Source organism: Ruditapes philippinarum, unplaced genomic scaffold (genome assembly GCF_026571515.1).
Source record: "Ruditapes philippinarum isolate M1 unplaced genomic scaffold, ASM2657151v2 ctg3401_1_1_1_1, whole genome shotgun sequence".
Classification (NCBI taxonomy): Eukaryota; Metazoa; Mollusca; class Bivalvia; order Venerida; family Veneridae; genus Ruditapes; species Ruditapes philippinarum.
The window spans coordinates 40607-57393 of NW_026859473.1; the positions used below are offsets into that span (position 1 = coordinate 40607).

Sequence of the window (16787 nt, forward strand, 5' to 3'; positions counted from 1 at the left end):
TCAGCACGACATTGTTGTTGTGCTTGTGGTATTTTTAGTTTCAACTTTTCGGCATTTTCTAGTTGGGTGGTTCCAATATTCCTACTTGAATAATGTTGAATCACCCTTAGGATATGTTGCCTGCTTTTTAAATTTGTCTTTTGACGTCTTATCTGTGATACGCAGGCTTCATAACCTCTGATCCCCTTTCAAAATTCCATTTTATTTAGTTCCGCCCATTGTTTTCTCGTTTAGGGCACACGCTTTTTATTACTTGGGGACCATACGCCGCTTTTTATGGAATGGCACGGAAGTGTCACATTGAAGGTTCCATGATAACCGCCGTATGAACACATCTGCGGATGTTTCTAAATTCAAAATTTTACTATTTCATGTTTAAATGTTGAATTCTGCTTAAGCCGGTGCTAGGGGGCGTGGACGGTAACTTGCACTTTCCAGTACCGTCCATGAACAGGCTCAATCAAACCGAGCCTGCAACATTTTCAATTTTGCCGTGTTGGGCTTTCTTTAGGGATTCTGTATTTATCTATTGTAGTGTATAGGCACAAATGTTCAAATCTTTTTAATTTTATATGTCGCCTTCCTGGAACGACAATTACTTTGCGTTAATGTGTAATATGAAAAGGTAATGACATGAATACTCGCGGTTGACCTATGCAATATTTTAATCTGTATAATTCATTTACCGTAAGACATTACAAGTCCGTAGGCTATTTGTGGTTCAACAATAAAACCGCTGTTTACGAGTCATTTTTTCCAAAAAAAAAGATAATAAAGCTTAAAATGACATTTACATTTATTTAAGTTTACTTATATTTCAATTATGATAGATGATCTCATTTTTTAAAGATATATAAATCTAGACATGTCCAGCGTTATTCACTGAAATCAAGCTGATTAATAAATACGACACTTTATAAAGTAGCTTTACCAAATTGAATACAACAATAATAATACATATAAAAAGTAATCAAAAACCGAAATAATGTTTTACATTTTAATGTTTAAATGTTGAATTCTGCTAACGCCTGTGTCATGAGCCTGCAACATTTTCAATTTTGCCGTTTTGGGCATTCTTCAGGGTTTTTTTTCTATTTTGAACCGTGTTGTTGCAATTACATGCGGGCACAGAGACATAGTGTCTAGCCTGTGAAGATGAAAGGCAATTTTTTAAAGTATTGGCAAACTGAACTTGACTTTTGACATTCAAATTATAAAATGACTTAGTGTCCTTAGATTAATTGTCCATAAAGAATGACCTGAAATAGTTTGAGGTCATGGTGAAATTAAGTATACCTACACATTGTGTACAATTCTACATGACATGTTGCTTATATCATCATTATCATATTTTTGATAAAGATCCCTTTGTTTAAAAGCACTCCACTTATATTTGTTTAGAAAAGGGTGTCCATTTTGAAATCAAAGATGGTCACCATTGTAGTCAATAAGTAAATCATGTTTAATTATCAGCCAATCATTCATAAAATACTCGGAAACTTTATTTCATGTGGTTTAACGAGAAAAACTTACGTAATAAGAAATTATAAAGTACATACTAAAGGTCAATGGCGGCCATTTTTATTTGTCCATTAGAAGGCCAAGGACTTCGAATACAGCCGTAGTAGGGCAAAATGGATTGAGGGATTCAGCGTTCCTTAATTAAAAAAAGGGATTGACTACCTGCTTGTACTAAAAGAAAATGCCATAAGACTCTAAACCCGTCTACCTGAAGTTTTTATCCTCCACTAAAGTTAAAAAGTTACGTTATGACCTTTAGAGTGTTGGTGAGACTAACAAACATAATCTTTAAACAATTATTAGTTGACCTGAATGACTCAACATAATGGACTTCATATTTCAAGTTTTGACCGAACTTATATTAAAAAGAAAACAAAAACATATGGAGTTGCAGTTTTCTGATAGTTGTAGATTCTGTAATAAAATATTAAATCAAAGTAGATTTAAGATTAACAAAGTATGACATTGCTCACAAAACACATCCCCCGAATAATAAGTGGCAATCTATCTTTTTATTGTTTTAATAAATTCCCATATACATGTACATATTTTGAGTTGTTATACTCCAGCCCAAAACATTGAAACTAAAAGAGATGTAAGTATTTGAGTTTCTATTAATAAATAAGCAACAATTGTTATCAATTTCAGCACAGACACTTACGATTATGCTGTTTTATGTGTGTCTTGTTTGTAGATATGGCGTATAAAATGTTAATCATTGAATAGATCAAATGATATAAAATAATATAACTCATCCATGTTTTATGTTTTATTAATTTTTATAAAAAAGCAGATAATAAGCAGTATAACAAGAAGTCAGCAGCAGAGAAATAGGTATGATAATATTATATACAGGATAATTGCTTTAAATTTCCGATTAGATGATAATATTATATACACTTAATAATGTTATCAATTGCAAGTTTCATTTTTTATATTTGTCTTTTTACGTCCTCTCTGTAGTCTTTATGATCACGTTTCAAAATTCCATTTGTTTAGTTCCGCCATTGTTTTCCAGTTTAGAATACACATTTTCTTTTACTCAGGGAACATATGTCATTTTTCATGGAGAAGCTTCAAGTACCAAAGTGTCACATTAAAAGTCCATGATAACCGCTGTATGAATTGTTGACCATTTTCATGTTTAAATGTTGAATTCTGCTTAATCCGGTGCTAGGGGGGCGTGAATTGGAGTTTGCATTTGACACTCTGACAAACCGAATGACTCTCATTATATGAAGTCGAGAACTATATTATATTACAGTCATTTCAAGTGACATTTTGCAATTATAACAAAATAAGCTTTTTTAAGTATCAATGATGAAAAGTAAATGAATCATATGTATGACAATTCTGATTAAAAATATGTGATATGAAATACATTGCTAATATTCTCGCGTAAACTATGAATGTCTAAACATTTAAAAATAACGTTTGCGTAAACGCGCCATCTGTAAAATACATGAACTGAATTATTCAGAACCAATTTGGTCATCATTGTCCATCCATCTGTAAAAGAGTTTGAGAAATCATAAAAAAATATTCTAATCCCTAAAGCATATGATTATTAATATATACTTAAATACACGACTTTAAAACATTAATATAGTTTTTATTTGATTAAGGTTTTATCGACTGTACATGCCAGATTAATGTTAAATAACAACAGTTCAGAATGGCGCGTACGTGCTAAAATGGTTAAATCCATTGTTTTTAAGCCCCTTTGCCCTTACCGTTCGAATCCCGAAAGGGACTCTTGTTTTTTATGTTTGGAAGCTATCTAACTAGCTTACGGAAATGTATGAAGTTCTAATCAGGTTCCTGTACTTGCCTATAATAATATAAGGAGGGACACCTAAGGTGTTCCTCCAACAGTTAAGCAGGAAATGCGCCATATGACATCGATGTTAAAACGACGTCAAACAAAACAAAAAATAAAACAATTAATTTAATGTACACGTATTTCTATGATGGACTGTACATCATAGTATAATATCAATATTATGCAAGGGACGTTTAATAATACAGATTGGCAGTTTAAACCGGACCGAATGCTTTCATTAATATTAGTGAGTACGTTTCTCAAAGTTAATAAAGATATTATAAAATATTCTCGCCAAATTATTATTTTTACAGTTTTATAGATAATGATAATACATACGTATGCAGAATTCAAATCGTTGCCATCAGCCATCCACGGGAATGAACGGCCACCATTTGCCTTGAACTAAAATAAAAAACGTTTTTATCATCACCAATGGAGGACATTTTCGAGGCAGTAATACACTTCTTTATGTTCCAAATGTTACTTTGCATAGTATTACATTAATAAAAACTAAAATAATTAGCTTGTGGATAAGCCGTATTATTGCTAGGGTGCCAATGCCAAATGACAACAAAATGGAAATTATTAAGTTAAATGTGTTTTATTTTACTTAAAAAATGTCACAATACTTATTTCAAAGTTTTCCATTGATAGTTAACAAATATGTCAAGTTTGAAAAGAATTCATAATACTTGGGTTTCAAAAGGCAAATATAAAAGAGGAAATAATCAAGCAAACAAATAAAAAAAGGGAAGAATATCTGCCCTTAGACATGCATATCCAATTTGACATTGAACGAGAAATCCAAACAAATAATCCAATTTTAAAGTGAATATGATTGATGAACTTGGAGAAAATTATCACAACAAAAATGATAACTATGGTTTTAAAGTTAAATGGGGCGCATAACTGAGTAAAAATAAAACATTAATGTACCTGCTCTTTAGTAATGCATTGAAATATAGAATGTATTAAAGTGGTTATTTTTGACAGTATTTGAGCAATTATCCTTTGCAAACTAGCAAAATAATCTGGTCAAACAGAGGCTTAAATTTTTCAAAAGTAAAGTTTACGAGTCACCATTCTTCTGTAATGCTGTCATATGAACATTTGAACATGTACATTTTTACAATTTTGAAGTGAAATATTTCAATAGGTTTTTGAAGAAACAAACAAAAAAGTTACCAGCCGGAAAAAAAGAAAAATGGCAAGGAATTAAATTTAAAAAATAAGGTATTTTTTTTAAAAAATGGCCCCCACCAGGAATGAAAGTTTTAAAGGTTCTGGGTTGGACCCCATCGAAAAAAGACTGGACCATGACATTATACCTAAATAAAAGTTTATAGCTGAACATACGTACACTTGGTAATGAAGGAGAGCAGGCGGCCCCTCTGTTAAAACTCCAAATCAGGTTCTTTCGACCTAAGTAAGGTGGTACTTCATATATTCCTATCCAATAAAGAAAAGACAACAAGATCATTCACTATCCTAAAATATAAACATTTCATTACATTTGTCTCTAAGGAGGAAATTACTGCAGACTTAGAACTCAAATGTTTGATAAAGTTTTTATTATATATTAAGGGCATTTTGAATGGTTATGAATTAGTAGAAAGTAAACAGCGTTATATTTTGTTTTCATACAATTACTATGAGAGAAAAAAGTTAATAAGGTCAGTATTACCGTTAAGTGAGTACCGTTAATGTCCAATGCAATTAAGTTCTAAATATATTTGTTTCTTTTGTATTTTAAGCATGCTTGAATTTTACATAGGTAGCAAACAATTTGTTCACAGTGTTTTCTGAATCATGTTTTGTATAATTTAATCATCTGAATGAAGTCGTTGTTTATAAAATACCGCAGTTGTAGTACGTTAAAACATATTCGTCTAAAAGTTCCCCCAAGCCGTCCTTAAAACCCTTCAATAATTTTTCTCTACTATGATAATCGATTACCAAATCTAAAATTTTTCAATTTTTTCTCCATGTTAAAAATATGGCACCCCATATGTCTTATTTGTGAAAAAGTTTTTAGATAATCTTAAGTGACAAGAAAAGTTATAGATTGTCTTGTCTGATTAAAGTAGTTCATATTATATATTCAAGACCCGTTTCACAAAAGGCATGACCAAATACATATATTTTTTCAGACATTTCTGTTACATTTTACACTTAACAGAACCTTTAAGGTTTATATGTGCATATACATGTTACATCTGAAATGTTGATGTTGAAACAAAACAGGATACCGTTCAGATTTATTCGCGAAATGAAATTACTAAAAAGTACGGACGGAAGACAAAAATATTTGTCACCCCATTTATGTGTGGTGAGGTAGGAGATAAAAACAGAAAGTAAAGAAAACAATAGTCATGATAGAAATTTAAATGTTGACGTAAATATAAACTATTCTAATAATAATTGCTATTTTTTCATTTACCTGACTCGTGTGAGGCTTTTCCTCTGTTGTGCCGCCTGCAAAAAATATACTTGAATTTTGTTAAACATATTACGAGAACTTTTAAGAAATTGATCAATGCAATGAATTTTTTGAATTAATGGTAGCAATCATGCAAAGTGCACAAATTTACATGAATGGTAAATGTTTCAATATACAATTTTATCAAGAATATGTCATTTCAGGAATAAATTTGAAAGTTTTAGACAAAGCTTTTATTTATCATGCGAAATACTAATCCTCGACAGTAATGTTTTTTAGTTATTGCAAGGGTAATAACGCATGAGCCAGCGTCTGGTTTACTTTGACTGAGCATCACTACAAAGCCATATAAACATAACCATAGAATTTTAAAGAAGACTTCAGAATTCTTTTCAATATTCTTTTAATTAAGCTAGTATGAAATCGTTTTTGACAAAAATTTGACTGAAATGTGTCAATGAGGATTTGAATTATTTTGAATATCCAGAATGGGATCTTGTTAAATTCAATTTACAATCAAAATGTATGACCATAATTATGATCAATAAGATAAATATTTGTAGGCGTATCAGCAGTAAGTTGAGGTTAGTTAAGATGATTTATGACAGTGAAAACGGAAAAAAGAATGCACCATTTCGAAAAAATACTATAATTAAAAATAGAAATTCATTTCTTCTTTTCTTCCCGTTTGTTATGATGTTAAAATTTGCAAAATTACGGATGGCGAAATGATGCCGAATAAACTGCATTTGTTTTTTGGTATTGATTGCTAGCCTAACACCCGTGAATCATCTTTGTATGTAATAACAGTACGGTCAAATGACATGTATTTACGCATTCAATCACGTCCTAAACTGTTTTTATTAGTTCGTTGTCAAACAGGGTAAACTATTAACTTATATTTTAAGTTTTAACCATAACAATATATTCATCTAAAACAATCGGATCTTTAAACATTATCAAGAATATATAATTCTTTTCAAAACTTGCTTTCGCATTATTCTTTTTTTATAAATTTACTCTGATTCACTCTTGGAAAGACATTTGTGTAAAGATGGTTGCAATAGTATTATAATATATAACTGACCCCTTATTGGAACTATTATTGACTTCAGGTGATATTGTCTAACAATATTGATCTGGCAATTTGACCCTATACTCGATAAATTCCGTTAACGTTACGATCTATTTTGTAAGTCGATATGAATGTATATAACCAGTTGTTAGAAGGTCTTAAGTAGAAAGAAACACGGTCGGTAAATGTCTTTCACCTAAATATATAGGCGTAAATTCGATTCAGCCACTTTTATTTCTTTTTATTGTTATTCTAAACCTGCTATTCTCTATAACACTGCCAATGATATCGACTAGTGATGTGCTTTTTATTAAAATATAACGTAACGAAATAAATTGTTAAAAATACTACATGTACTTGAAAGGTATCCAACAATCAGATATAGTGAAACGATTTCAAATTAATTTCTGCAAAATATATGTTTATTCATAACGTGGTCTTTGGTAGGAATCGAACCAGATACCTTCAGATTGTAAGCCCGGCATTTATACCGACACAGGGCGACTCACTGACGTGAAGCTATCAGATATATCGATATATTTGTTAGATATAAAGTTTAAGAAAGTTAAGGAAGTGCGATGTCAACATTGTCAGATAATATTTTTCCTTTTCTGGGTTGTTATAATTTTCACAGTTGACCAATACGATAGAAGCAACAGCTGAGGGACTTGCGTTTTGGACAAAATATCTTTTAAAAGATATTGATTTTTGATTTTGCTTGATATGATAACCGGATTAAGGCCTCATAAATTGAAAATACTTGGCAAATATGATCAATATTGAGGCATAAAAGAATATGTCTTCATTTAGGAAAATGTTAATAGGCATACAACATTTGACAGACGATAGACAAAGGGAGGTCACTCACTCCGATGTCTTAGTGTCAATTGAACAACAGCTATGAGTAAAATAAAAATGCCAAGGTTCCTTGTAATAATTTACCATTGCTTTCGGTAGCGTCTGATCTGCAGCGCACAAATTATCAACATTATTACTGCCACTACAAAAGCAACAGCTCCCAAGACTGGTCCAACAATTATAAGATAGTCCTCTGAAATCAGAATTATGCATTTTCATTAGATATGTTAGACGTTATTTACTTACAATAGTGCTACATTTGACGTGAAAGATGACATTACTTGTATTGGATTAACATTATGTTCTATCAAAAGTCGAATTTGACATTTATATACTCATTACTGTTACATTTTACACATACTTATTTCAAAAAGTATGATTTTTAATAATTTATCAAATTTGCGCAAGTGGACCCAAACTTTGTCAAGGCGAAACTGAAACAAAACGGTATTTTACGGTTAAAAAGTATCTTATGACTAAGAAAATATTATGTTTATATAATTCATCCAATACTATAAATTAAAATAGTTAATATATATGGGAAATATGTTATATGGTGTTACCTTTGACACTTTCGTCATACGTATTTCTGAAAATTAAAAAGAAATCATCAAACAGAAAGAATAAAAGCGTAACACTGGTAACTGACAAATCATATCCTCAAGTAGTGAAAAACAGAATCCCTAAAGAAAGTCCTACACGACAAAATTGAAAATGTTGCAGGCTCGGTTGGATTGAGTCTGTTCATGGACGGTACTAGAAAGTGCAAGTTACATTTTACGCCTCCTGGCACTGGCTAAAGCAAAATTCAACATTTAACACAAAAATTGTGAAATTTTGAATTTAAAATACAGGAACAACCAAAGTTGAAAAGGGCCATAAAGAAGAAACAAAAGTACCACATAACATGTATACAAAACAATAATGTCGTCCTGAACGATCTTGAAGTACCGAAAATACAACATCATAGATTAAATGTACGGGAAGACTTTTTACAGCAGCCATACGGCACAAATAACACGGATGTGACAATAAAACAAGCCATTGTACAAAAAAGAGAATTGACAAGAAGGTATTATTTTAATTTCACATAAAAGTATTTTTATTTTACCGACAAATTGGCTTGTTGCCAACAACTTGACAACGACTATTCTTATCACACTGTCCTGCAAGAAGTTCCCGTAGATAACATGGGTCTGCATGTGTTGGTAATACTGAAAAGTAATATATAGCCTTAGTATAAATAGTTTGTTATTTTTCTGTACAATGTGTGTTGTATATATCATACATAATACAACTGTTGCTCAAGTCTTTAACATCAGGTTAAGGCAAACCGAAAGATGTTTTATACCTCGTACTAGTGAATCTAAATTTAAACTTTTAAAATATAAAAAGCAAAATCATCTAGGAAGGCAACGAACTCAACCCCCACATGACCCAGCAACGCAAGTGATCCTTCTCATACATAAGAATCAATACCGGGTTGTAACGCTATTGAGAACATAAATCAGTTGTGAAAAAATAAGTGCTGAAGATTTGCTGTGGCAAATGCCAAAGGCACAAGATAGATGAATACAGTAATATAAGATATTGTTTACTTTTTACCTATTATATAGTAGGTAGGTAAGATAACAAAAGAAAAATGATTTTATTCGTGTAAAAAATAAAGAAAAAAATAACGAAAAATGTTTAGACATGATTTTAAATACTTAGAATAAAATACTTAAAAGAACATTGTTTTGGCAATATTTTATTTTTGCCTGTATATTTTTGTTTGAAATCGGTATAGAACAGAAAGTACAGGGACACAATGAGGTAGTCACAAGCTACATGGTAAGAAAAGAATAATTATTATAGAAAGTGCAATTTTTGACATGGTCGGATTTAATATGTTAAAAATCCGAAATATATTAGAACCATATGGTAGAAAAAACATGTTTTGACATAAACATTGACATGATTTATTTGCACATTTAAACAAAAATCAATCGGTCTTATTTTCAAAAATTAGAAGATTAAATAAATTTATGTGAAATACTCGGTTTGACTGGAACACGATTTCCGTCAATATCAAGGCTTCCTTCTTCATCTAGATCCATAATTGCCTGAACAACAATATCAGCTACCAACGTCTGATTTTTCTTGTCATCAATAACTACTGTGTAATCTACAATAATACTTCCGGCTCTGTTAAAACAAATGAATTGATAAATGTGTGCAGCCAATTAGAATCATTTGAATTTTTAATTTGTGATGAATCAATAAAAAGAGAAATTAATATCCTGGAAGTTTATTTTTAAATTTTGTCATGGTTCCTATGGGAATGAATGTATTGATTCAAATAAACTTCAGTGTTCAGTATTTATTGTTATTTTTCATTCATTTATTTATGATTTGATGGAAGGCATACTAGTATTCTACAATAAGCATTAGGATCAACAAGACAAGTAGCTGTATATTATTAGGTTTAGTGATGCGTGGGTGCAAGACTTCTGTTTTAATCTGCATTTTACGATCTTATATATATTTGATTGTAACATAATAAAATAAATAAGATACTCGTCATAGAAGTCCAATATAGGTTATACCCTCTGAAATATCGCATTTAAAACATTTTAGTGACAAATTCCATTTACTGAAATAGATCAAGTTATACCAAAATCTTTACCAGAATGAAACTAAGTAGACCCGAACTTGATTGCATTGTTGTTTCATTTTTATGGTCCATCTAGATAATTTATATCAACACATAAAGTGTACAAGAGAGCCTCCCCTTTTCCCGACATTTATATCATACAAACTGGAAAGTTTGGAAAAAGTGTATATTCATTATTCCCATCATTAGTACATTTGATTAATCCATATTTATGTACTTGTTATCTTGTATAAATAAAACAGGAGCATATATAACAAACCTTATACTGTTGACATAAACGTAAACAGAAGCTTTTGTTGCCGTTCTGAAGTATCCCTCCAACTAGAAAAAAAAACACCCCAAAAAGGAATTACCAAAACGTTTCGCATAGAAATGAGGAAGCGATAATTGTCTCATTATGTATTATAAGGGAAAGCAAGTTTGATTTTATTCAAACAGTATGATTTTACAAAATAGAAATAATGCAATTCATATTATTGTATTCAAAATGTGCAAAAATAGACACACATATCATTTATTTTTGTTATTATATCTTCAACTCTTTAACTGGTGCAAGGACTTTATTCAAGAAAATGAAATTTAGGGATACTTTTTTTCTCTATTTTGCAGTAAAACACTTGAACGCTTAATTAATGAAAGTAGTTTGATGCACGAATTCATTTTAACGCATGTGTAAAAAAAAGTAAAGTGTGCGTAAGTGACTACAAAAATTTATGTTAACCATCATAGTAAACATTTAGTAAGTGTTTTAATATTATTACTGTTTTCCTTATTTCTGTATACAAAGAGTAGTTTCTTAAAACTATTTCACTTCCTATAGAGAGGCGAATAGTTGAAGATACCGCTTGTTCACTCACATCTGTAAAAGACAAGATAAATTCAATACAATCTATGCTGATAATACGACTTTTAATTGCTGAATGGTAGATATTAGGTTATTCTAACATGTATGTTTTTATAACAAGAACATAATTTGAAATCCTTAGATATAGTTTGTTCGAGACCCATTGGAGCGTTTTTAAGTGTACTTTTACTGATCTGATTTACCCAATATTTTTATCATGAAACGACTAGTTTTCAATTCTTACTGAGACCTACGTAGTCCCGTTGTCATACTTTCATTTATAAACTTTAAAATATGTGGGAGAAGAGTTTCATGTTTACATGTTTAAAATGCTACGGTGCTACATTCGCACGAAGTAGGGAATTTAAATTTCAACTTCGTTACTTGGTAACATTTTTTGTTTTTATTTAGTGGTCATATACTTGTTAAAGATTAAATGACAAAATATTAAAAATTCTTATGCATCTAATGATAATAATATTACATTTATGTTTTAAAGTTTTAAGTTTGCCAACAAAATTTCATACATCCTATTCATCAGTAACATGCATGAACTTATTATTCATCATCTAAATATATAATAAATTAAAATAAATCATAATTACGACATTTAGATATGGACACAAAAGACGCAAGCTAAACTCGAATTTGATTTAAAAAGAAAGTTAGTGCTTCTACCTTTACATGTTAAACCGTCCTCATTCAAAAGTCGTTTATCTTCACAAACACATTTGTATGTTCCATCGAAGTTGATACACTTCTCTTCACACTTGCCATTTTGATCTGCACATTCGTTTATATCAAAACATGAAACCATGTCAAAGTCAAGATTGTACCCGTCTTGACACATACATTTGAATGATCCGTCAAGATTTTCACATTTGTGTTTACAGCCACCATTTTTGTCAAGACATTCATTAATGTCGATGCATACCTTTTTGTTTACATGTACTTTATATCCGTCGGTGCATGAACAACTGAAAGACCCATTAACATTGATGCATACCTGACCGCAACCACCATTATCAGCAAGGCATTCGTTTATGTCGACACATGTCTTTTTGTCATCATGTAAACTATATCCGTCGTTACAGGAACAGATAAATGAGCCATCATTGTTGGTGCATATATGGTCACAACCACCGTTTTTATCAAGACATTCGTTATTGTCGATACATGTTTGCCTGTCAGTATGTAAATCGTACCCATCGTTACAGGAACACATGAAAGAACCTTCCGTGTTGCTACATGCGTGAAGACAACCACCGTTATTGTTGAGACATTCGTTTATATCGGTACAGGTCCTATCATTTTCATGTAAATTATATCCTTCCTTACAAGTGCAGGTGAATTGTCCAATTGTGTTGTTACACATGTGGTTGCAACCACCGTTGTCATTAAGACATTCATTAATATCGATACATGTCCTGTTATTTTCATGCAAATTATAACCGTCCATACAAAAACAAATAAACAAGCCATCCTTGTTGCTGCAAGCGTGATCACAACCACCATTGTTACTTAGGCATTCATTAATATCGATGCATATTCTGTTATTTTCATCTAAACTGTACCCGTTATTACAGGAACAGCTAAACGAGCCATCCAAGTTGCTACATATGTGATCACAGCCACCGTTGCCGTCAATACATTCGTTTATATCGACACATGTTCTGTTATCTTTATGAATACTAAATCCTTCGTTACAAAAGCAGGTAAACGAGCCGTCCGTGTTCCTGCAGTTGTGATCACAACCCCCATTGTCAACAACGCACTCATCAATGTCGATACATGTTTCCTCACTTCCTTGCAAATCAAAACCGTCATTACAGGCACAGGTGAAAGAGCCATCTGTATTGGTGCAAATATGTGCGCAACCACCGTTGTTATCAAGACATTCGTTATTGTCGATACATGTTCGCCTGTCAGTATGTAAATCATACCCGTCGATACAAGAACAAATGAATGAACCTTCTGTGTTGCTACATGTGTGAAAACAGCCACCATTATTGTTGAGACATTCGTTCATATCGGTACAGGTCCTATCATTTTCATGTAAATTATATCCTTCCTTACAGGTGCAGGTGAAATGTCCATTTGTGTTGTTACATATGTGATCGCAGCCACCGTTGTCATTAAGACATTCATTAATATCGATACATGTCCTGTTATTTTCATGCAAATTATACCCGTCCTTACAAAAACAAATAAACGAGCCATCCTTGTTGCTGCAGGCGTGATCACAACCACCATTGTTACTTAGGCATTCATTAATATCGATGCATATTCTGTTATTTTCATCTAAACTGTACCCGTTATTACAGGAACAGCTAAACGAGCCATCCAAGTTGCTACATATGTGATCACAGCCACCGTTGCCGTCAATACATTCGTTTATATCGACACATGTTCTGTTATCTTTATGAATACTAAATCCTTCGTTACAAAAGCAGGTAAACGAGCCGTCCGTGTTCCTGCAGTTGTGATCACAACCCCCATTGTCAACAACGCACTCATCAATGTCGATACATGTTTCCTCACTTCCTTGCAAATCAAAACCGTCATTACAGTCACAGGTGAAAGAGCCATCTGTATTGGTGCAAATATGTGCGCAACCACCGTTGTTATCAAGACATTCGTTATTGTCGATACATGTTCGCCTGTCAGCATGTAAATCATACCCGTCGATACAGGAACAAATGAATGAACCTTCTGTGTTGCTACATGTGTGAAAACAGCCACCATTATTGTTGAGACATTCGTTCATATCGGTACAGGTCCTATCATTTTCATGTAAATTATATCCTTCCTTACAGGTGCAGGTGAAATGTCCAATTGTGTTGTTACACATGTGGTTGCAACCACCGTTGTCATAAAGACATTCATTAATATCGATACACGTTCTGTTATTTTCATGTAAACTGTATCCGTCCTCACAAGAACAAATATACGAGCCGTCCTTGTTGCTGCAGGCGTGGTCACAACCACCATTGTTACTTAGGCATTCATTTATATCGGTGCATGTTCTGTTATTTTCATCTAAACTGTACCCGTCGTTACAGGAACAGCTAAACGAGCCATCCAAGTTGCTACATATGTGATCACAGCCACCGTTGCCATCAATACATTCATTTATATCAACACATGATCTCTTATTTTCATGAATACTAAATCCTTCGTTACAAAAACAGATATACGAGCCGCTCGTGTTCCGGCAGTTGTGATCACAACCCCCATTGTCAAAATTGCATTCGTCAATATCAATACATGTTCCCTCATTTCCTTGTAAATCAAATCCGTCGTTACAGGAACAGGTGAAAGAGCCTTCAATGTTGGTGCAAATTTGTTCGCAACCACCGTTGTTATCAAGACATTCGTTATTGTCGATACATGTTCGCCTGTCAGTATGTAAATCAAACCCGTCGTTACAGGAACAAATAAATGAACCTTCCGTGTTGCTACATGTGTGAAAACAACCACCGTTATTGTTGAGACATTCGTTCGTATCGGTACAAGTCCAATCATTTTCATGTAAATTATATCCGTCTTTACAGGTGCAGGTGAAATGTCCATTTGTGTTGTTACACATGTGATCACAGCCCCCGTTGTCATTAAGGCATTCATTAATATCGATACATGTCCTGTTATTTTCATGTAAACTATACCCTTCCTTACAAGAACAAATAAACGAGCCGTCCTTGTTGCTGCAGGCATGATCGCAACCACCATTGTTACTTAGACATTCATTAATATCGATGCATGTTCTATTATTTCCATCTAAACTGTACCCGTGGTTACAGGAACAGCTAAACGAGCCATTTAAATTGCTACATATGTGATCACAGCCACCGTTGCCGTCAAAACATTCGTTAATATCGACACATGTTCTATTATTATCATGTACACTAAATCCTTCGTTACAAAAACAGGTAAACGAGCCGTCCGTATTGCTACAATTGTGATCACAACCCCCATTGTCAACAATGCACTCGTCAATATCGATACATGTTCCCTCGTTACCTAGTATTTCAAATCCGTCGTTGCAGGAACATGTAAATGAACCCTCTGTGTTTGTGCACACATGACTGCAACCACCGTTGTTGACGAGGCATTCATCAATATCGACGCATGTTCTGTTGTTTCCAGTTAGATCATACCCATCGTTACATAAACAGTTATATGAACCATCTATGTTGCTACATATGTGATTACAACCTCCGTTGTTAAAGAGGCATTCATCAATGTCGACACATGTTCTGTTGTTTCCATTTAAATCGTATCCGTTGTTACAGGAACAGTAAAATGAACCATCCGTGTTGCTACATGTGTGATGACAACCACCATTGTCTTCCAGGCATTCATCTATATCAACACATGTTCTCTTGTCGTCTTGTAGTATATACCCATCATTACAGGAACAGGTGAATGAACCAACTGTGTTGTTGCAGATCTGATTGCAACCAAAAGGTCTCTGTTTCGCACTACATTCATTAATATCTTTTTTTAAAGGAATAAAATGAAGAAATATTACCAATTATTTTGTAAACAATATAGTCCATTAATAATTATCATATAGGTTATTATCATATTCTATGTAACTTATGTTTACATTTATTATATGATCTAAATATCGCTGCAGTCTCATTGGTGCAAACAGTAGTCAACAGAACTTTTTATAAAATCATATTCACTAGGTGTAGTATCATATTCACTGACTGAATTGGATTTTCCCAGTCAAAAAATAGGTTGAGACTCATATTCAATGATCATGCACCGTAGATTGTTAATTACGCGTGTTAATTAAAAATAAGTGCTACACCGCAATGATGAGTATAAACTTGAATTATTTTTGTATGCACAGCATACACGCCTAACACGTGCGTCTTCTTTCCCGCGCTTCAACCAGGCAAAATTTGTACATGTATATAAGGTTGTAATTTTTGTGATTTTTTATTAATTAGCCTATCCATTTAATAAAACAATTATTGACTAGTGAGCCACTGAATATAATGTGATATTCAGAGCCCTAAAAACATATTTACCTCGGCTATCACCTCGGTCAATGTGTCATCTGCCGGTGAATATCACATCATATCCAATGAATCACTAGTCAATAATTGTATGCTATATAATAATAATTTGTTAAAAGTTCAAGGAACATAATATGTTTTTATTGATAAATTAGATGAAAATATAAAAAAGTACTTGTTATAAGTTGTTCAGATTACTTGTTTACTTTGAAACACCCACAATTATACAATAATTGCTTCTAAATACTTAAAACCCGATTAGTAAAATGTTGATGTTTAAAAATAAAAAGTTTGATAAGAGATGTTTGATTTACCTGAACATGCAATTCCATCTTCATCAAGAGAATATCCTTCAAAGCAGGAGCACATGTATGACCCTATCGTGTTGATACACAAGTGTGAACAGTTATGTCCACCATGTTTACATTCATTGACATCTGTGTTATATAATTGTAAAAGAATTAGCACAGAAATATGGTATGATTCGTTAAACAAAATAAACAGTTTAAAATATAAAATTGTTATCAAATTGAAAAAG

General features: G+C 32.4%; 1 protein-coding gene across 1 annotated transcript in view; it reads right to left on the reverse strand.

The window, feature by feature from the left end:
* Positions 1–2277: 2277 nt before the first annotated feature.
* The window catches only part of LOC132756625 (uncharacterized), a 45082-nt gene continuing 30572 nt past the window's right edge, over positions 2278–16787 (reverse strand). Inside the window, 12 exon segments of the mRNA XM_060747745.1 lie at positions 2278–3030; positions 3683–3748; positions 4707–4795; positions 5787–5821; positions 7804–7912; positions 8283–8308; positions 8831–8933; positions 9758–9906; positions 10635–10696; positions 11137–11234; positions 11898–15716; positions 16564–16686. Of these exon segments, the coding sequence (XP_060603728.1) occupies positions 3016–3030; positions 3683–3748; positions 4707–4795; positions 5787–5821; positions 7804–7912; positions 8283–8308; positions 8831–8933; positions 9758–9906; positions 10635–10696; positions 11137–11234; positions 11898–15716; positions 16564–16686 (4694 nt within the window). The 3' untranslated portion in view covers positions 2278–3015.